We start from the raw sequence: 20,882 nt of genomic DNA on the forward strand, positions 1-20,882 counted from the left end.
CCTCCCCCGCAAGTGCCCCCATGGCCTCAGCCTTTCAGTCTCGGCATCTCTGTGGGCAGCGCGGGTCCACCCCGTCCTGGCGGGTTGGTCTCTGGCCCCTGAGATTGAGCCACACTCTTCAGAAGGTCGTGAGACCTCCTGGCTGCCTTGTAGACGGCCATCTGCGGGCTGACCGGGCAGGCGCGAGGGCCGGTCATGACCAGGGGTTTGTGTGTACGTGGTAGTAAAATCATGAAACTAAAATCATGGAACTACAGTGTGGAGATTTAGAAAAACTCCTCTTCATCCCACCAAGCACAACAATCCCTGTTGGGTTCGATGATTTAGTTTTAATTTTTTACATTTTGAATAGCTAAAGCCATGTTACACACGTGGTTTGTAAATTGTTAGTTAATATCGCAAGCGTATTTTCATGGCTTCGTATTTGTGATCATGGTCTTCCAATATGAGCTCCGAAATGGAGAACATGGTTAACCATCTTTTAAGCCTGATTAAACGTCCCCTTCCCCTGCCCCACATCAGCCACCTTGACCCCCAGGCCCGCTGCAGGGCCCCGAGTGGCCGCAGGTGCCTTCTTAGGGAGAATGCCACCTCGGGCGGGTTCCTGGCACAGAGCACGGCTGCCCACAGGTGGGGTGGTGGCGCCGGCCGGGCCGCTCGCTCCCGCCTCCCTGCCTGCAGCCCTGGAGTTCCAGAAGCCTCTGTTATTTGCAAACGGCTCAATAACGTTCATCTGCTTTTCACGTTGTCCTGTCCAGATATGAGTCACTTCCGCTTTCAGGCCCGATGAAGTTTTCTCTTTTTACTTTCTTGCGTGAAATCCTAACGTTGACTCCTGGAACGTCCAGGAGCACGGTACTGCCCCAGGCCAGGGGGGGTGCTGGCGCAGTTTTCTGTGTGCAGTGACTTCATGTGTTTTCTTGTTTAAAAAGGGGGATGATGTGGGTAAGAGTGATGTCAGTGTGGGTAAGTTTTAAGAAATCCTGGGGAAAACATAAAAGCTGTCTATTTGCTGCCATTCTGGCTGAGGAACCAGACGGGGACTGCGTGCGATTTCACTGAGTGAAAACAGGGAGGTGTGTGACCTCAGAATGTGTTTTGTTTTGCCAGAAAGGAAATAAACTTTTTTTTTTTTTTAGAGTAGTTCCTTCCTGTAAGGTGCTATTTTAAGCTTAAATTACTCCAGACCGAAAGGGTTCTAGTATCTCCCAAGGTGCATGTTGACCCTGATACGTTACAAAGTGAGGGAGGCCTGGGAGAGAACACTCTAGCAAATAAAAGGTCTTCCCCGCCACAGCCCAGAACCTTGGAGTGCAGGGACCCGCCTGGCCCGCTCGGTGCCCTGCCCCTAGAGTTTGGCCTTGCGCACGCAGGAGCCCGACTGCACAGGTCGGTGAATGAACACTTGGTGGTTTCAGACCGAGAATGGCGCGTGTTTTCTGCACAGGTCCAGAGAGTGAGTGGTTTTGGCTTTGGGAAACCTAGCGTTTCTGGCGCAGCCTGCGGGCTCCGCTGTCGGGCCGGGAAGCAGCCTCGGACGGTATGTAAACAAACGGCCCAGTGCCAGCAAAGCCATTTCCACGGGCCCAGGGCAGCCTGGAGCCGGCCCTGCTCAGAGCAGCGCTGCCCGTAGGAAGGCTCACGGTGACCCGTGGTCCTGCCTGTGCTGCCCGGGGCAGCAGCCGCTGGCCGCATCTGGCTGTTGGACACTTAGAATGTGGTTAGTGTGACCAGAGAACTGGAGTTTTAATTTTATTCAGTTGTAATTAATACAAATGTGAGTGGTCACACGTGGTTAGTGGTGACAGCATTGGGCGTCACCGGGGTTAGAGCCCTCCCCAGAGCAGGTTGCTGCACAGAGCTGTTTGTTGTCCTCTGGGGGGTCTGTGCACATTAGAGGAAGAAAGAGTTCTGTAGCCAAAAAACTGGGGAATTGTTAGTAAGAACTGATTTATTCATTGCAGGACTGCTCAGAGCCTTTAATATGCTTAGGTACACAGTTTCTCAGATTTTTCTCCTCCAAGCTTTTTAAAAAATTTTTATTTATTTATTTTGAGAGAAAGAGAATGGCAGAGGGAGAGAGAGAGACAGAGAGAGAGAAAATCCCAAGCAGATTCCACACTCAGCGCCGAGCCTTAGGACTCACAACTGTGAGATCATGACCTGAGCCGAAATCAAGAGTTGGACACTTAACTAAGCCACCCAGGTGCCCCTTCCTCCAAGCTCTTTGACTCTGAAGGTTTTTGGGCATCTTAGGGCAGCGGGGCTCTTGGAGGAGTCCTTAGGAAACTTCACTGTGGCCTGGACATTGGGCGTCCGCAGGACGCGGAGCGGAAGCGTTTCAGAAGCTCATGCTGAGCGTTTTACGCGGCACAGTCCGGTGTTAAAGCTCCGTAGAAGCCCCACAGCCCTGCCGCGGCAGGTGTAGGACGAGGGGGCAGTGACGGGGGAGCGGAGAGCAGCCTGCGCGTGCTGAAACTCTGTATCTGTCACGGCCCCGCCTGGCGGGCCCCCCGGGTGGGTGACTAGACATCCAGGCTGGAGGAGGCAGTTTTCGGAGCCTGTTTGAATTGGAAATAGGACTTACGGACCTGAATGTGGTTTGGGAGTTTGGAAACCGCCTCATGTTTGGAAATGCTGTTTCGTCATCGACGCGTATTTGTGCTCAGATATTTGCATTTTACACACTTAATCTGCATCTTCAAAGTGCGGAGAACCTGCCTGAACCGCTTCAGTTACGAGGAGGAGGAGGTGCCCCTGGAAGTGGCAGGAGGCCGTCGTGATGCTGCTGGCTCCCCTCTGTCACCCACCCCCATCTGCGCGGCTGCGGCCGCCCCGGGCGGCAGGCGGGGCTCCTTCGCCGCCTCTTCCCTGACCGCTGCCTGGGACCCCTCCGGCCCGGCCCCGTCCCGGAAGGACGGCACCGGGTCTGATGACGGGCAGGCCCCGACGGGACTGTCTGGGCGCTGGTGTCTGAGACCATCACAGCCGAAAATGAGGAGCGTTAGTTTTTCAGAAATCAGAACGGACCGGATCTGGTCCGTCGTCGTAACCGGAGGCCACGCTCTCCCGCATCCAAATCCGCTGCCGGTCTCTCTGCAGTTACCGCTCGCTTCCTTTTCTGTGATGTGATTTTTTTGCCTGTTTTTTTGTTTCTGCTTTTAAATTCGCCACTGTTCCCGCATGTGACCGCTCCCTGCCCCTCCGCGGCCCCTCCTCCCAGGCGGACACGCCGCAGAGGGGGCGGGCTGCGCCGGCCTCGGAGGCCGCAGTTTGGAAATTACTGAAATATCAAATGCTAACTAATATATACTTCCAAGTGTTATTTCATTTTTATAATTTTGTTTGTTGTTGTTGTTGTTGTTTTTTGCTTTTACAGTGAGTGTTGAAAAGATAGACCTGAAGGGACTGTCACACACAAAAAATGAAAGAAATGTTGAATGTTCCTTTGAGGTAAGATGCCAAGTTCCCCCCCCTTTCTCCTCTGCTTCGCCGCGAGCAGATGCTCTGATTTATCTGAATGGAGGATGGGCCTTCCTGCCAAGCCCCGTGCCAGGGCTGTGGGAGGCTGGGAGTGGGCGCGGGCCGCGGGTGGGCAACTCCAGCCTGGGGGGCCCCCCTCTCCCCGGGCAGCCCGTGTGCTGAGCGTCGTCCAGACTGACGTGCTCAGCTGCTGCCGGGTGCTCGCCAGAGTTAGCGGAAGCAGAACTCCGTGTGAAAATTGAGACACGCTGTGTATCCAGATTGGAGGTGCGTGGCAGTGGTGGTTCGGCGGCAGTGGTGGTGTGCCAGGAGCCAAGCTCTGGGGGGTCCCCCAGCTGACTGCTTTGCTACCTCTGAGGTCTGGCCCTGAGCCTCATGGTCCAGGGTGGCAGCCAGGGCTCCTGTCCTCACATTGTCATTCCAGGTAGCAAGAAGAGGAGGGGAAAGTATATTGTTCTCTTCCTTTTAAGGAACATTCCTAAAGCAGCCACAGATTCTTGCATTTGTCTTTTGTTGACCAAAACTTAGTTTCTTGGTCCCACTTAGCTGCAGAAGAGGCTGGGCCGTGTATTGTGGTGGTCGTGTCCCCACGGTTCTGTTTCTCGCCCGCCATGTTGTGTGAGGTCCTCCTCTGACCATGTGCCTAGAATCCTGATTGACAAGGAAAACCTGCCTCCTCCTTCTTCACTGCGGGGGTGGGGGGTTCTCGGGCATGAAAGCTTCTGGTTAATAGCTAGTACGCAAGCTGCGTGCGGTTCAGTAAGTTTTAGTGTGGCTGCACTGAAATACTTGTAACACTCTGACCACTAAATAAAATTTTCAGTGGATTTGGGGGCTACTCTGTGCTGTGGGAATCCGTTCGGCTCTCCGCGAGTCTTTGAATGTACAGGAAAGACTTGACCAAGGTTTGGCGGTTGTCAGAACTTGGGACCAGCACCCACATCTCAGCAACCAGAGAGCCTTAGAACCCCGAGTGTTAAAAATTTTTTTCTTAACATTTATTTATTTAAATGTTCTACTTATTTTTGAGAGAGAGAGAGAGACAGCATGAGCAGGGAGGGTCAGAGAGAGAGGGAGACGCAGAATGGGAAGCAGGCTCCAGGCTCTGAGCTAGCTGTCAGCACAGAGCCCGACGCGGGGCTCGAACCCACGAACCGTGAGATCATGACCTGAGCCGAAGCCGGAGGCCTAACAACTGAGCCACCCAGGCGCCCCAAGAACCCTGAAATCTTTAAAGCCTCAAAGGGGCGGGAGCTTTGCACGTCCCTGGGACCCTGCACACATTTCCTGTCTGCCGTACTGTGTGCCTCTGGGCCGGCTCTCCCCTAGGAGTCGCCTGCCGCCCTGGGGTGGAGCCATTGTGGGGTGGGGGGCCCCACTCGGCCCACCTCGTGCTAGGCTTCGATCTGCCCCTGTCCTCCGGCCCACGACCGGGGCTTGTGGGGCGGGAGGTGTGGTGACTGTGCCCAACACGATGCCCACAGCTTCTCTCCAGAGACATGAGCTTTGGCGAAATACACACATGGCCTCTTGTGGCCCCTTGGAGGAGGGGTTATGGTCAGGGGTAGGGAGGCAGCGGGCTGGCCAGGATGGGGACACGGCGCCCTGAGTCCCCTGCAGGTGAGCTGCACAACTCCAAGAGGAGCCTGGAGCCGCAGGCTCGTGGCGATGGGCAGCTCCGAGCTTGCGGCAGGAGACCTGGCAGTGTTGCCGGTGTGGACGCCGCCCCGCAGGGGGAGGCATGGAGTTGCAGACACGTCCGCCCTGATGGGTGGGTTGAAGTGTGGTAGCACTCGCTGGGGAAGCCTCGGCGTCGCAAGAGCTCACTCTTCTGGCGTGGGAACTGGTAAAAGTGTCCTTGTGTTTCGGAAGGTGACAGTCCTCCACTAACGCGGGAGTCCACACAGGTTTTCCTGGCCGGGTGCCAACTCGGTATCCTGAAGGACTTCACAGCTCAGACTGTGTGTGTTGAATGGTAACTCGAGGCACAAAGGAAAGACATGGTCGCTGTGGAAAACAATTATTTACAAAATACTTTGCATTGTGCAGCTTAAATCGCGTTCTTGTTTTGTGCGGGCGTGGGGGGTGCGGCTGCCGTTCACGCATCAGCTTGGGGACTCCTGTCCCACAAGGCAGTGAGGCCACCTGGAGGAGCGTACGGTCGGGCATCTACCTGCGGGGCGGGCGGCCTGGGGACAGCAGCGACCCTGCTTCGGCTTGCCCGTGTGCCGTCTGCAGTGATCCCCCTCAAATATAAGCCCCTGTGGGTTTTTTGCTTTAGAAATCGACAAGCCGGCCCTCAGATGCATCTGGAAAGAACAGTAGAGGAGTCCGGGCAGTTTTGAAGAGCCAGTTGGAAGCCACACAGCCCTGACTTCAGGATTGGCCACTAGGCCCCGGGGGTGCCGGGCGTGCGGGGCGCCGGGCGTGCGGGGCAGGGGCCTCAGTTAGACTCGCGGGTGAGCGGCCGATTGGCAGGCAGGCGGCTCAGTGAAGAAAGGGTGGTCCGTCCGTCCTCCTCTTAGTGTTTATTTTTGAGAGAGAGAGCAAGAGGGGGAGGGGCAGAGAGAGGAGAGCTACAGAATCCGAAGCAGCTCCAGGCTCTGAGCTGTCAGCACAGAGCCCGACGCGGGGCTCGTACTCAGGAATTGTGAGATCATGACCTGAGCGAAAGTTGGACGCTGAACAGACTGAGCCCCCCAGGCGCCCCAAGGATGGTCTTTTCAACAAATGCTTCCGGAGAAGGTATCTGTATGCGAAAAGGAACCTTGACCAAACCTCGTGCCAACACAAGACGACCTCAGAACGGGTCACAGCCCTGAAGGCACAGCCTAAAACTACGAGACTGTGGCAGGAAGTACACCAGACTGTGGCAAGGCGGGTTTCTTCACTACAGCACCAAGCACGCAGTCCATAAAAGACAATACAAATACATTGGACTTGTTCGTGGTGTTGAACTTGGTCCTGGAGAGGCACGTGAGGAGGTGCAAAGACATGCCACACGCCCGGGGAAGGCGGTTGCAAGTTACATATCTGATAGAGTTTTCATTCACAGTTGTAAAGAACTCTCCAAACGCAGTGATAAGAAAACAACCCAATAAAAAATAAGCCAACGATGTGAACGGACGCTTGAGCAGGGACGGTGTTTGGAGGACGAATGGCCCACGTGAGCACGTGCTCGGTCCCCCTGCTCATCAGGGGAAGGTCGGCCAGGGCTGCAGTGAGGGGCTCTGCATGCCCACACGGAGGCCGCAGCCTCTTTGCAAGGCCGTCTGGCAGTTTCTACAAAGTTAAACATTTCCCTAAAGTCTGACCCCTCAGTTCTACTCCGAGGTGTTGATCCACAGGAAATGAAAGCATTTGTTCCCACAGAGATTTGTGCGAGAATGTTCTCCACAGCTTTGTGTGTACCCGTTGGAATATCTGTCCACAGACGGTGCAGGCCTACCCGGAGTGGAAAGGACTGAGCTGTTGTTACACCGGGAGTGTGGGGAACACGCAAATAATGACACCGTAGGAGACAAACCAGAGCCCTGGCCAGAGAAGGTGTGTTCCGTCCGAGCCCACTTGCCGAGGGCTGGAGGAGGGCACACTCGCTGCAGGGCTGGAAGAGCGGCCTCCAGGGAGAGGAGGAGGCGGCGTGTGCAGGTGAAGGGTGTGCTCGCCGTACCGATGGGAGTGACGGCTTCCTGGGAGTAAACATGTGCCCAGACCACCGAGTTACACCAGTTAGATGGTGCGGTTCCTCATCCACCGTAACGCAATTAAGCTTTAAAAAAAAATGTTACCTGAGGACTAAGCCTTTCCTTTTGGCCACAGAACCTTAACTAAAGAGGATGAAATTGTCCGTTAAGTGCGGCGTCTCTTGTATGGGAAGAAACAGCCCCTGTTCTGGAACCAGAGCAGGGAAACCCCTCCAGGAGCGCCTTCCGCGCTCGCCGGTGGGGCGCGTGTGCCGGGCAGCCGAGGGGCGCGGGGGAGCCTTGCCCATGCCAGCCTTCCTGGGTCCGGGAGGCGTCCGCAGCCTCTGCCCACCGTCTTGCCAGTCCTGTTTATCTCCAGCTTTACTTTTACGTGGCCCTGTTTTCCAGGAGGCAAATGAAAGGTTTCTTTTATGGAAAGCCTACGTACCCAGCTTGAGATGCTGTCAGTATGTAAAAATGTACTACAAATAGGAGTTTGCGTTTCCTGTTCTCTTCCATGGACTTGGTTGTGTTTTTGCTGAAGTTGTAATTGCTGGTTCCTGGTTACTGAGGAGAGCAGATCAGCAGGCAGGAAGCAAGCGACCCGGAAACACAAAGTTAGTATGTAACCACATACGTGGGAAATGTCTGCATTTACCAGCTTTCCTGATCTCACGTTGAGACACTGGAATAACTGAAGCTTTTTTTTTTTTAATAAGAAGATTTTCTTGTTAGACATGAAGGATCGGGGGGCAGGGGGAGACCAAAAGGTGACCCAACCCCTTGAAACACATTAGACCATAGAATTTTATTGACTTAAAAACTATGGAACAACGTTAATGGAAAAAAACCACTCTTTTTGTGCCATTGTTTCTTAAGAACCCAAGCATTGCATTTATTTTAGTGCTAGATCTTTTCTTTGGAAGTTTCAGTTTTTCATTTCAAAATCATCTTGACTTCTCTAAGTATCTCGCTGTTAGCAAAGATGAGTTTTGACAACTGTTTTTTTTTTTATTTTTTAATGTTTTATTTATTTTTGAGACGGAGACAGAGCATGAGCGGGGGAGGGGCAGAGAGAGAGACACACACAGAATCCGAAGCAGGCTCCAGGCTCTGAGCTGTCAGCACAGAGCCCGACGCGGAGCTCATACCCACGAACATGAGATCATGACCTGAGCTGAAGCCGGACGCTCAACCGACTGAGCCCCTGGGCGCCCCTTGACAACTGTTTTTAATGAAGTCTCTGTTTTCCTCAGCTCTCTGTGCAGAGTTGAGAGAGCCCAGCTATGCTGCATCTGATGCCAGGAAGAGCAGGTGACAGTCTGTCTGGATCGCACCTCAGTGTCTGTGTGGTCTCAGGGTGACTGCGCGAGGGTGGTTGATCCTGGAGCCACATGTACGCGCTCAGGGCTTTCCCTGGGGTTGTCTCTGTTCGTGTGCTCATTGCGGTTTCGCTTCGGGACAAGTGCTTAGAAGTGGCTTCACCCTAGAAGCCCCCCGTTGTCTGAAACTGCCCCACCGCACTCAGACCCAGCACCCCCTGCTTCCATCTCCGAGCTGCGGCTCTCCTTCCATGTGGACCTGTGGCCCTTGGTGGGCGCGCAGCCCTCCCCTCCCCTGTCACCACCGCCGGGGCCTCCCTTCCTGCAGGCGCCATTCCCTGTTCTCGGGTCTTATGTCATCCTGTGGTGGCTTCTTAGGCTGCACCGGAGTTACGGCTTCTGGGGCGTTCCCTGCGTGGGGAAGTTTCTGTGCTCCTGGCATGGGACTGAGGACACAGGTGGCGGCTGGACATCACTCTCCCTTAGGAAATGGGAGCACCCCCGTCTCCCTGGTGCTTTCCAGGGTCTCCTCAGTCCTGGGTGTCTGCCCACTCCTCACACATGCTTGACTGTCGGTCTATCCTCATCATAATGCTGGGACCCCGTGACCTTTCAACCCGAAACTCAACATCCATAATTTGGGGGTCTCGTCCTGAAGCCTCCCTCTTGATCTCCTCTGCTCTGCTTTTCTGTCTTTTCTTGCTCTGGAACTTCTGCTGTCTGCACTTTGGACCTCAAGACTGGTTCTTGGTTTTATATTTTTCTCTGTTTTCTTTCTCTTTGGTATTTCGATCTGCTTCACGGAAGATTGTGTCGTCTCCCCTCTCTCCAGTGGAAGTTTTCACTCCTGTGTCTGCTTCAAGGAACACTTGTTCTCTGACAGTTCTTTTTTCATAGCGTCCTGTTCTTGACTGTGCTTTCTTCTTCAGGTCAGTGAGAGTATGAATGATAGTTTATAGCTTTTCAAAATCTTTTTCTTCTCTGCACGTGGTCTTTGTCTCTACCTGGCTGCCTCGCCCTCTGTGAGGCCCGGTGCTGATGGTCCAGTGCTGGGCTGCCTGCTCACTCCAGGGCGTAGCGTGGGCCTCTGGCTGGGCTGCTGTGGGAGACACCAGGGCGTCGGGGATGGAGCTGAGAAGTCGGGGGACCGAGACGGAATGTCACATAGTCTAAGTATCTGTTTTGTGCATGTTTTGCTTTTTGTGTACGCTTCGGGTTATTCTCTGGTCTTAGTTGCTCTTTGAACAGGGACAAGAGGCAGGAAAATACTGTGCCATTATTTGTTTGGCACTTTTCTTCCCTGGTGGCACATAAGATAACGGGGTAGCTTACAGTTGTTGCCACCTTGGATTTGACGGGCCCCGTGTCTGGCACGTGGCATGCCACGAGGCTGTTCCGTGTCCCTGCAGTGCCCTCTGGGGGTCTGTCCCCTCCCCTGGCGCAGAGCCTTGGGCCAGCGGGGAAGGCCGAGGGGGAGCGAGAAGGGAGCCGCGTCAGCTGCGGAGCCTGGAGGTGCCAGGGCCGGCCTGGAGGGGGCCCTGGCTTGCCCGCCGTGGGCTGAATGACCAGCTCCGTCGGGAGGTGAGCGGAAGCCGTGTCCGGAGCTGACGGCCCGCAGCCCCTGCGCCTGCGTGCACACGTCACGGGTGGGGCAGCAGATCGCCCGGTTCCGCATAACGCGGTCTGTCCGTGCTGCGCTTGTCGCTTGGGCGTCGGCGCTTTGCGCTTTGTGGGGTCTAAGACGCGTTCATGTGCCGTGAACGCGAACAGAGGGAGGCGGACTCCCGACTGGAGCCGGGCCTCCCTGCTCAGAGGGGCAGGAGGGGAAGCGCGGTCCTTCACCGCGTATTGCGCTTTGAGAGACGCGGGACCTCGGTGCTTTGGGCCCAGCGACGAGGACCAGGTTCCTGCCTCCGGTCGTAGATGGAGGCGCTGTTCCACCGGGAGCAGCTTGCTCCTGACGCGTGTCCTGTGTCGCCGGGAGAGCCGCTCGTCTCCCACCTCGGCGCGGGTCCGTCTGGGGGGCGAGGCGCCTGGCCCGGCGCCCGGAGCTCTGGCACCGGGGAGGAGCCCCTTGCTTCAGGTGGTTTGTGTCTCGGAGCTTGGTGAGACCGCCGCCTTCACACTGGCCCGGCAGCTGTGGGGACGGAGGAAAGGGGCCGTGGGGGCCGTCAGCAGCCACGGCGGGCTGGTTCCTAGGAGGCGCGGGCCAGAGGGGAGCAGAGGAGTCTTGCAAGCGGCCCGCTCTGTGGACTCCGTCACTGGAACTATAGTGTGTTCTTTTTCGTCACGTCACTTCCTGACTTAAAAACCCCCAGTGGCGTCTTCTGGATCTGAGGGCAAAATTCCTGCTTTGTGGTCCAACCCTGCTTGTTGTGGCCCCGCCCGCCTCACCCCGCACACCCCTGTGCGCCTCCTCCTGTGCTGGACGTGCCAGTTCCCAGTTCAGGAGCCTGAGTGCTGCTCCTCCCCCACCCCGCCCCCCACTCACGTCTCCCCACCCCCACCCACTTCCCCCACTCACATCCTCCTACCCCCCTCCTTGTTGCCCAGTGCGCAGGGGTGGTCAGAAAACACTGGGAAAATGGGAGGCAGAAGACACAGCCCTCCCCTCAGGGAGCCTGCCATCCATCTGAGGAGACCGGCTTTGACCCTAAGACCCCACACTCCACACGTGCGGCGGGGAAGTGCAGGGTGGGCACTGGTGGGCACAGCTGGCACCGTAGAGCTTCTCCCAGAAAGCCCTCGCTGATGCCTTCCACCCAGCCCGCGGCCCACTGCTCTCCACGTGCTGACTGGCCCGGGCCTGTTCTGCCAGGTCCCTGAGGGCAGGGGCCCGTCTCCTTCTGACCTAAGAGGAGGTCCACTTGAGGATGGTGGGCGCCGGCCTACACGAGCCGTCCTAACGGTCAGCAACTGCATGCCAGCCGGCGGAGCCAGCCTCGGATTCCGTGCTGTGAGGGATTCGGTGGCATCGAATCACGGCACGCAGTAGGCGGTGAAGCCTGAAAGGACTTGAGCTATGTGAACTTTGCCCTCACGACTCAGGGACGTGCAGCCACTCACAAGGTCCGCAACACTCAGGGCCTGTCATGCTCGCTGCACCTGTGCCCGCGAAGATCCCCCAGACAGGTGTGTTGTGAGTGACGTATGTGGCGTCTGTTTTTAAGGTTTGTTTGTTTGTTTGTTTTCAAGGTCTTGTGGTCTGATTCTTCGGTAACATCAGTAACCAAATCTTCCTCTGAAGTGACTGAATTTATTTCAAAGGTAAGGTGATGAAGGGCTCCTAACGACTCACAAGGCTCTCGGTAATACTGCGGAGGGAGTTCAGTGGACCGCGCCCCTCGCTGGCAGAGCCCGGCCGCGACCACCTGGTCCTCGGCGCCGCGGTCTGACCGCCCTGCGGTGCGGAGAGCGGGAAGGTGCGGGACGCTGTGACCCGCGCGGGCGGTGCGGGGCTGTTCGGTGTGGTCGCTCTGCAGCGGAGGCCCAGAGAGATGCCACCTGGCTCCACCTGGATCTGCTGGACATACTGGGTTTTCCACTCATTTTCCAGTTGTTTCAACAGCTGGCCTCAGAACAGAAGGTTCCAGTACCGACTAAATGCCAGTTTACATACGTACATACACAGGGATGTAAGTGCCTTTATGGTTATGTGTTCAAGGCTCACCGGCCCGGGTCGAAGTGGTGACCCGCTGTCTTTAGCCAAAGCAGTGCATCTTACTTAGTGTCCTTATTTCATGGAGTAATTGATGTATCTGAGGTGTCGCCAAAGTGAGTCTTACGTTTTCACTGTAAAGTCAAGGATATAATCCTGTAGGAGGAAGTCCAGCCCATGGGTCCTGTTTTAAAAGCTTGGGCAAGTTGTTTGCTGCCGCCTGCCCTCTTCGCCCATGAGCCGTGCTCTCTGGGATCACTGCCCCTCCCCTGGAGGCACGCTTTCCGCTGTCAGACTGAGGACGCTGCGTCTCGTCTCCCGGGTGCCTGGCCTCTGGGCTGGGACGGGGCCATCCCTCCGGGCCGCGGGGATGCGCGTGCGCGGGGCCTCAGACCCACTGGGAGTGCGCGGCGCCGCTGGTCAGCTGGGCTTCGGGCCCCCGGCCTCCCCTGGGGGATCTGGTTTATTGTCTTGTGTTCATTTCGGAGAACTCTCACCCTTGATCTCCTCACCTATTTCTTCTGCCCCGTCCTCTCTCGCGCTGGACGTCAGCTGGACCATGGACACTGTCCACGGCCCTTGGGGGCTCTTTTTGTTTTTTCTTGCTCTTTTTGCTGTGTGTTTTGGTTGGATGATTTCTGTTCCCCTGTTTTCACGGTCCCTGGGCTTCCCCTCACCTCTGCCCAGGCTGCTGCTGAGCCTGGTTAACGTGCTGAGTTCTTCACCTCTGAGACCGTGGTTTTCTGTTTCTCTGAGTGTGTTTTGTTTCTCCTAGCTTCTTCATTTGACATGTCTTCTACTCAAGTTTCCATCTCGCTGCTATGATCTCCCGTTTGTTCATGCGTGTTGTCCGTGTTCTCACTAAATCCTTCAGTATGTTCAACAGAGTTATTTTGTAATCGTGTCTGGTAGTTCTAGCATCTGGGTTATCTCTGAGTCTGGCTCTGATGATTATCTTGGCAATAGTTTTCATTCCCTCTTGGGGTTTTTCCCCTGTATCTTGAAACTTGACTGAACAATAGACGTCGTTCTTAGAGAATGTGGAGACTGAGGGAAACTCTGGATCTGCCTGGGAATGGGCGTCCCGCTGCTCTCAGGCCCTGGGCGGGTCCTGGAACTGGTCCAGTCAGGAGTTGAGCTGGCTTTGGCTTTTGTTGCTGCTGTGGTTGCCCTGTGTACCCTGCGGGCTTCCGGTCCCTCCAGTGGAGGGTGGCTGCACCTGGAGCCAGGGGAGGGGCCTGCGGCGTCACCCTCGGCCCTCAGCTGTCCTCTATGTCCATGGCCCGGAGGGGCTCTCCTTGCTCTGCTGACCCTCCACCCCCCAGGGAGACTGCAGTCACTGGTTGCCAGGTGACAGACCTGGGGGTGAGGCGTTCTCCATCGCGCTGGTCTGGCCTCAGTCCCGGGCGCGGCATCCCTGCCCCTGCCTTCCCCCGTGGCAGCTGACCTCCGCCTTGTCCTGGCACAGCCTCTCAGCCCAAGAGGTCTTCTGCCCTTTCGTCAGGGCCGGAGGGGCGTGTGCGCACCGCCCTCCCCCGGGAGCAGGGAGTCTCTGCCCCCGGCCTCGTGCCAAGAGGACCCCTCCCCCTGCAGCGGCGGGAAGGGTTCCTTCCGCCTCGTCCCCAGGGCTTCAGGGCTTCTGTCTCGGAGTTAGAGAAGGATCCAGGGAGAGGCGTTAGGGGTCCAGCCAGGTCCCCGGGGCAGCCAGCGCCCGCCTCTGCCACCTGGGGACTCCCTCCAGTCTCCCGTGGAAGGGAGCCCACGAAGGAGGGCAGCTTCCCTCGTGTCTGCGGCTCTTGGCCGATTGACATCTGGGCCCCACTCAGCCCGCAGGAAGTGCCCACTTCTGACCCCCCTCTGCCTGCGGGCACGGTGGCCGTCTCTTCCTCGTGTTCTGTCATAGCAGAGGTGGGTCACGCGTCTTGTCTGTCCGCGGAGGGCCAGGTCCCTCTTGAAATTCAGTTCACATGGTGACCTGGCACCTTAGTTCTCTGACGGGCTCGCGGAAAGGAGACTGGGTAGCTCTTCCCGAAGCTGCGGTGGGAGCCCCCGAGAGCTGAGACCAGGGCGGGGTGTCGTGTCCCTCGGACGGCCGCACCTAGGGCCGCCCGCTTCCCAACTGGAGGGGTTCCCGTGCCCGGGGGGTCTTGACAGCCCTCCGATGCTCTTCCGTCTCTTTCAGTTACCTCAGCTGTACCCTGAAGAAAACCTGGAGAAATTCATTCCGTGCTTAGCTGGCCCAGATTCCTTTTACGTAGAGCGAAACCACATGGATCTGGAAGCGGACCTGAGGTAAAGCGCCCCTGCAGCTGTGGGCCAGGGCGCCACCCCGTGGGGCGCGCGGCGTGGCCGGGCTGGGCGTGTGCGCCCCCGAGCCGCCGGGTCACCCCGGCAGCTCCGGAGGGGACATGCTGTGTTCAGCAGTCCGGCTCTCTGTTTTGCCTCCAGGGATTTCCGTCACTTATGGAGAATTTGAAGGCATGATCTTGAGGACATGAGTACAGGAATTTCATAGCACGTGGCACCATCTAGTGTGGTTTTGACAGTCTGATGACATGAGGTGCCAAAGTGAAAGTTGGGGCTGTCGCGGGTCACCACCGGGGTCTAGTGAAGTCCCAGGCGCCAGCGTCCCCTGGCCGTCGAGTGCGCCCTGCTCCGGTCAGTGTGCGTAGGGGCAGGCCTGCTGCCTGGGTCCGGGGCCCGGCGACCCAGCCCCTGCGACGCAGGGGCCCCGGGGCTTCGGCTGGAGCCCCAGCTGCGCTTGCGGCGAAGCGCGGCAGGCAGCGGATCGGCTGCGGCCCCGAGCCCGCTTTGCTCGGACGAGAGCCTTCTTCGCTGAGAAGTCGTTGGGCCGCAGCGAGGGCTCGGGGGTAACCGCGCTCGTGCCGATAAAACCACTTTGTTTAACTTGTAGGTATTTGACTTCATTACCTTCTCACGTACTGAAAACTGACCACGTTAAGAAATTTTTCAGCACTTCATCTCCCACCCAACAGCTTCAAAGTCCAAGTGAGTTTGTGAAATGTGATTAAATCCAAATAAAAACCTTTTGGTTGTGTGCAAGCTGTATGACATTTACTCTAACTTACAGGTCCCGGCACCCCTGCCCTTTCTAAAGTGGGCACCGTGATGGGCACATCTGGAAGGTGAGACGCTCAGTGTGACCAGCACGTCTCGGGTCGGGGTGGAGCTGCTGGTTACGTGTACACCATCGTCCCCAGAAGGAAGGCCTGGCTAGACCCGGGCCGGACTAACGCGGCGGGAGGACCGGGCTAGGGGGCCTCTGGCTTACGGTCTCTCCACACCGAGCAGCAAGTGGTTCTCTGAGCTCTCGGAGCCGGAACCCCCGAGGGCCCTGAATTGCAAACGCCAGCCTCCAGGCCCCGCACGTTCTAGGAAACCAGATACAAGCAGACGGGGAGTGATTGTGGCCACGAGGAGGCAGAGCCACTGCTCCAAGGGTCCTCTGCTAGCGTGAGGCCCGACGGTGACTGTCGCGGTGCTCGGGGGACAAGCAGGCCATTAAAATTCGGTCGGGTAACGAGGCCCATGGAAGGGCTGCCCTCGTTCCCTCCACTCCACGGAGTGAGCACGCGGCCCACACGTGGGTCTGGTCTGGAGCAGGCGGGGCCAGGGCAGACGGCCCGCTGCCAGGACTCGGTCAGAATACATCGCTGAGATTAAATTAAAGATGTAGGAGTCGTTTTGTCACGTATGCCAGAAGGGACAGAAACTAGACGGCGCAGCCAGAAGTCTGGATGTGACACCCATGTGCCTGTGCATACGCTCAGGCGTGAGCACATGAGTGCACGTGTCTACACATGGACACGTGCACTCACACGCTGCAGATACATAAGCGTGTGCACATTTGTGTGTGGCGGTGGTGTCACGGAGGGGCGGCGGCAGAACGGGGCGAGGGGGTCAGCGCTGGCCCCTGTGCCCCTTGCTTTCGTCTGCGATGGCACCCACCCGCCCGCTGTCCCCACAGGCCCGTGTGTGGCGTGGCCGGCATCCCCTCCTCTCAGAGCGGCGCCCCGCACCACATGCAGCACTCGGCCAGCGCGGCCGCCTTGCCCCACTGCTCCCACGCGGGGGGCGCCGGCTCAGCGCTGGCCTACAGGGCCCAGATGGACACGCCGCCCGCCATCCTGATGCCCTCCGGCCTGCAGACCCCTCAGACCCAGGAGCAGAACGGGATCTTAGACTGGCTCAGGAAGCTGCGCCTGCACAAGTACTACCCCGTCTTCAAACAGCTCACGATGGAGAAGGTATGTGGGTGACCCGACGGGCGACGCAGGCTCTTTGTCTGACCTCATCCCTGGAGGGCTTGACTTGGGGGTCCGGCTGTCCATGCTGTGGAAATCACACGGCCTGGAATTCAGCACCTACGGGTGCGTGCCCTAAGTCCTGCTCGCTCACCAGAGGGGGGTGGGTGCATTTGGATTTGAAGTCTCCCTGTAGCCACAGCAAAAACTGGAACAGGACTGGTTGTAAACAGGTTTTTTTAAAAGCTAATTGTGGTCTTTACAGGTTAGATACTCCCTGTGATGTGAAGGGCATCGTGCCCCCAGCAGCACTGCCGGCGACGGGATTGGGGGATTCTGGTGCGCACACCCCCTCCTGGTGCAGGAAGCACCCGTTTTACAAGGGGCCCAGATGCTTGGACCCAAGGGAATAGCCCGCTGATGATCTGCCTCGATTGGGGGTCCTGGAGCTGAAAGGAATAGATGAGTTTTGTGTCTTGCAAGCAGTCCTACACAGGGATGAACTTTTACAACAGGCAGTTCTGACGAACATTTTTTCATGGTTGAAGACGATTCTGAAATTGCTTAAGTCTTGGTGTCACTGATAAAACGAAATGAGACCTGCAGCAGTGTTTGCACGGACTCCCCCTGCTGGGTGCAGTCACTTGGTGCTTCTTTCTTCGTAAAAATTACATTTGTCCAGAAATCTGCAATTGAACCTAGAAATCAAGCTTTTAGTATCTAATAAAAGACGGTTCTTGAATATACAGTAAAACCTTGGATCGTGAGGAGCCTGTTGGGTTCGCGAGTATTCCACAGTGCGAGCGAACATTTCTAATAAATCTTTACTTGGTAAACGAGCGCTGCTTTGCAGCAGGAGTCGGATGTGACGCCAGGTGTCCCGTGATCACAACTGGGCCAGTCGGTCCTGAAATTGGCTCTGATATACGAGTGCTTTGATTACCAGCGTGTTTCTGGAATGAACGATGCTTGCAAACCAAGCTCTTACTATATTTGTAATACCCTTGGTTTATGGTTCATAACTCTTGAAAACCAGATTTTGCCAGCCTTGCCTCATGGTCAGTTTAAAGTTATAAGGGAGGAGTTGACTTTAGCCATAAACCTCATAGGTGACACTAAGGAGCCAGCATGTTGTGTTTTCTTGGTGTCGGCACCCACTGGCTAGCCGTTAGAGTCAGGTGACATCAGCTCTTGTAGATCACTTGCTCCAGGACAGAGTTGCTTTGTCCCTAAAATGATGGTGATTTTGAGACAAAAGCTAAAGATAAAAGAAGAGTCTCTGTCTGCATGAGTACAGATGGCTCGCATCTGAGGGGATGGATCCCAGGACAGGAGGGGGACACTTCCACAGGTCCAGTGTTTGTAGAAGCGGAAAGTGAGGGCATTTTCTTTGCTCGTGTGCCCGGCCCTGCCAGGAGCCCCGGCTTCTCAGGATGGTGAGCAGAGGGCCCGGGGACATGGCTGTGAGCCTCATGCAGAGTGAGCCTTTCGCATGTTGAACAAGGGCCACCACGTCATTAAACAGGCAGTAACTTCGTGTTCCCAAGGCTTTCGTTGTCCGGTTAGGTTGGATCTATTTACCTGTTCTGGCAGAATGCATTTATTAAATTATGTCCCCAAGTTCTTTGTCTTCAGAGTCATAATTAGATTCTCAATAACTGTAAATTCTTTTTTTCTATGGAAGTTTCTGAGCCTTACTGAAGAGGATCTAAATAAATTTGAATCCCTCACCATGGGAGCAAAGAAAAAACTCAAGACTCAGCTAGAGCTGGAGAAGTAAGTTTGAAGCTGCAGAATGTGTGTTTATTTTCATTTCAGACATACTGGCGGGGTGTCTCCTGATCGGACGGGGCCCCCAAGTGTGGGTTGACGATTAGGTAGAAACCAGGGCGTTGAGAGGGTTCCCCTGCGGCCGAGAACAAAGGCGGTAGAAGTGGACTGACCACCTCAGGGAGCAGGGCAGGCCCGCAGGGGAGAGGCTGTCTGCCCAGAGGCGGTGGGAGGGGCCTGTTCTGAAAGAGGGAAGGTGAGCACGGTGCCTGCTTGGAAGCCGCCCACTGGTCTGTCAGGGCCTGTGGCTATTTTCGGGGTGCGTCAGGACCTGGCTGTCCTGGGGGGCGGGGGAGGCTGCGCCCATCCACGTTGTATTGTTGTATCACTCAAGCCTGTTTGCCTAAAAGTGGCCTCTACTGTGAACAGCTGCCAGCACTTAAGTCACAGTGTGTTTTTGACCCCTGGGGGTACTTTGGGGCAGTCGCCCCCCGAAGGAATTGGCACCGAAAGCAGATTCCTGCGCACAGGATCTGCGCTCACGCGTGCGCTTGCTTCCTCGCCGCTCAGGGAGAAGTCCGAGAAACGGTGCCTGAACCCCGCAGCCCCGCCCCCGGTCACCAGCAGCGGAGTGGCTCGCGTCCCCCCCACCAGCCACGTGGGGCCCGTGCAGGCCGTGCGAGGCGCCCACGCTGCAGGTAGGTGCGGGCAAACGGGCGGCCGAGATGTGGGGTCTCGGGCCCTTTCTTTTGAGGATCCTTAGACCGCAGACCACACCTCTTTCCTTTCGCGTGGTGTTAGTGTTCACAGTTACTTACTATTTTCACAAGTCTCCGCTGCTAGAAAACAGAAGGGATGTTTGGGTTAGAAGCTGGAGATTCACCTGAAGAAGTTTGGACATGAGAAGCAGAGCCAGAAGCTTCCTGGCAAGAGGCAAAGACAAGGAAATCCCCAGAGTAGATGAAGATACGCTTGTTCCCCTGGCGGGTGCGGAGAGGTCAGGGTTAGGTCCTCGCCCGGAAGGCCCGGCCCCCAGCGAGCCTGACCGCAGCCTCCCTCTCGACAGGGCGGAGGACGCGTGTGACGCTGGTGTGGCTTTTCAGTGGCCATTTGACTGAAACGTTCTCATGTCCCTTGGTCTCGTAAACCAGGGTGCCCCTCAGTGCCGTGGACATCACTTCTGTAGCACCGCGGTGGCCGGGGGACCTCCGTCCCTTCTCCTCCAGCATTTGAGGGGGAGGCATGGCGGCCCCTCGCCCCGTTCACACACGTATCTGGGGCCTCTCCAGTTAGCGTACGCTGAACGTCGAAGTCCTGTCTGAAGTGGGGGGCGATGGGTACGCACGGAGGTGGGCGGGAGGCCGCCGCCGCCGGCACAACCCCCGTGGCCCCCCCTTCTCTGCAGCGCTGCGGGTGGAAGTGGAGCAGCCCCCTCACCAGACGGCCCGGGAGGGCAGCTCCTCCGAGTGCTCCAGCTCCTCGCCCAGCCCGATGGGGGTGCAGGCCCGCGAAGAGAGCTCGGACAGCGCCGAGGAGAACGACAGACGTAAGGACGCCCGGCGTGCCGAGCGCTCCGCTGGCCCCGCGCTGGCCCGGGGCGGTGCGCTGACTGCTCTGTCCCCGTCTCTAGGTGTGGAGATTCACTTGGAGGGCTCGGACAAGGAGAAGCCCGTCATGCTCCTGAACCACTTCACCTCCAGCTCCGCCAGGCCCACGGCCCAGGTCCTCCCCGTGCAGAACGAGGCGGGCTCCAGTCCATCGGGCCACCACCCCCTGCCCCCCCAGATGATGGCCGCAGCCTCACACCTGGCACCCATCCGGATGCTGAATTCCGTGCACAAGTCGGAGAGGGGGGGCGCGGACATGAAGCTCCTCCCGCCTTCCGTGCACTCGCTGCTGTCTCTAGAAGAACGGAGTAAGCTCTCGGGACCAAGAGGCAGCATCAAAGTGGACAAGAACTTTGGCCACGCCGTGATCGACACGGCGCCCGCGCCCGGCCCCCAGCAGCCCCTGCAGGTCCTCTCCGCGCTTGCCGAGAGCAGCGCCGTGTCACCCACCGTCTCCTTTGGTCCCCGCGCCAAAGTTGTGCACGCGTCCGCCCTGGACAGGGTCCTGAAGCCGGCCCCACAGCCCGCCCCGGGCGGGGAGACCAGCACCGCTGCCGCGGGCACGTCCAGCACCGTCTTCCATGTGGCTCGGCCCCCCATCAAACTCCTGGTGTCTTCGTCCGTCCCTGCGGATTCTGCCATTTCCGGGCAAACTCCCTGTTCTAATAACGTGCAAATAAGCGTGCCCCCTGCAATAATAAACGCCCGGACTGCCCTGTACACCGCCAACACCAAAGCTGCCTTCTCTGCAATGAGCAGTGTGCCCGTGGGGCCCCTGCAGGGCGGCTTCTGTGCGAACAGCAACACTGCCTCCTCCAGCAGCCACCCCGCCACGTCCTTCGCCAGCATGGCCACCGTGCCCAGCTGCCCGGCCCCCAGCTCCAGCCCCGCACTCTCCTCGGCCCCCGAAAGCAGCTTCTACGGCGGCGGCGGCGGCGGCGGCTCCGGCTCCCCCGGGAATGTTCCCGCCTCCGCCCAGAGCCACCACCACCACCACCACCATCAGCAGCAGTCGGCGCCCCAGCAGCCCGCGCCGGCGCCGCCCCCGGGCTGCGTCGTGTGCACATCGTGCGGGTGCAGCGGCAGCTGCGGCT

General features: G+C 57.5%; 1 protein-coding gene across 1 annotated transcript in view; it reads left to right on the forward strand.

Moving 5' to 3' along the window:
- The window catches only part of ZCCHC14 (zinc finger CCHC-type containing 14), a gene marked incomplete at both ends in the record, with an annotated part of 45,445 nt that extends 24,564 nt beyond the window's left edge, over window positions 1-20,881 (forward strand). Inside the window, 10 exons of the mRNA XM_029926108.1 lie at window positions 3,380-3,453; window positions 11,684-11,755; window positions 14,329-14,438; window positions 15,061-15,155; window positions 15,238-15,292; window positions 16,135-16,414; window positions 18,096-18,187; window positions 18,752-18,879; window positions 19,587-19,727; window positions 19,812-20,881. Of these exons, the coding sequence (XP_029781968.1) occupies window positions 3,380-3,453; window positions 11,684-11,755; window positions 14,329-14,438; window positions 15,061-15,155; window positions 15,238-15,292; window positions 16,135-16,414; window positions 18,096-18,187; window positions 18,752-18,879; window positions 19,587-19,727; window positions 19,812-20,881 (2,117 nt within the window). The remainder of the gene's footprint in view (window positions 1-3,379; window positions 3,454-11,683; window positions 11,756-14,328; window positions 14,439-15,060; window positions 15,156-15,237; window positions 15,293-16,134; window positions 16,415-18,095; window positions 18,188-18,751; window positions 18,880-19,586; window positions 19,728-19,811) is intronic.
- Between the last annotated feature and the right edge of the window lies 1 nt (window position 20,882).

The sequence above is a fragment of the Suricata suricatta genome, chromosome 16, assembly GCF_006229205.1.
Source record: "Suricata suricatta isolate VVHF042 chromosome 16, meerkat_22Aug2017_6uvM2_HiC, whole genome shotgun sequence".
Taxonomy (NCBI): Eukaryota; Metazoa; Chordata; class Mammalia; order Carnivora; family Herpestidae; genus Suricata; species Suricata suricatta.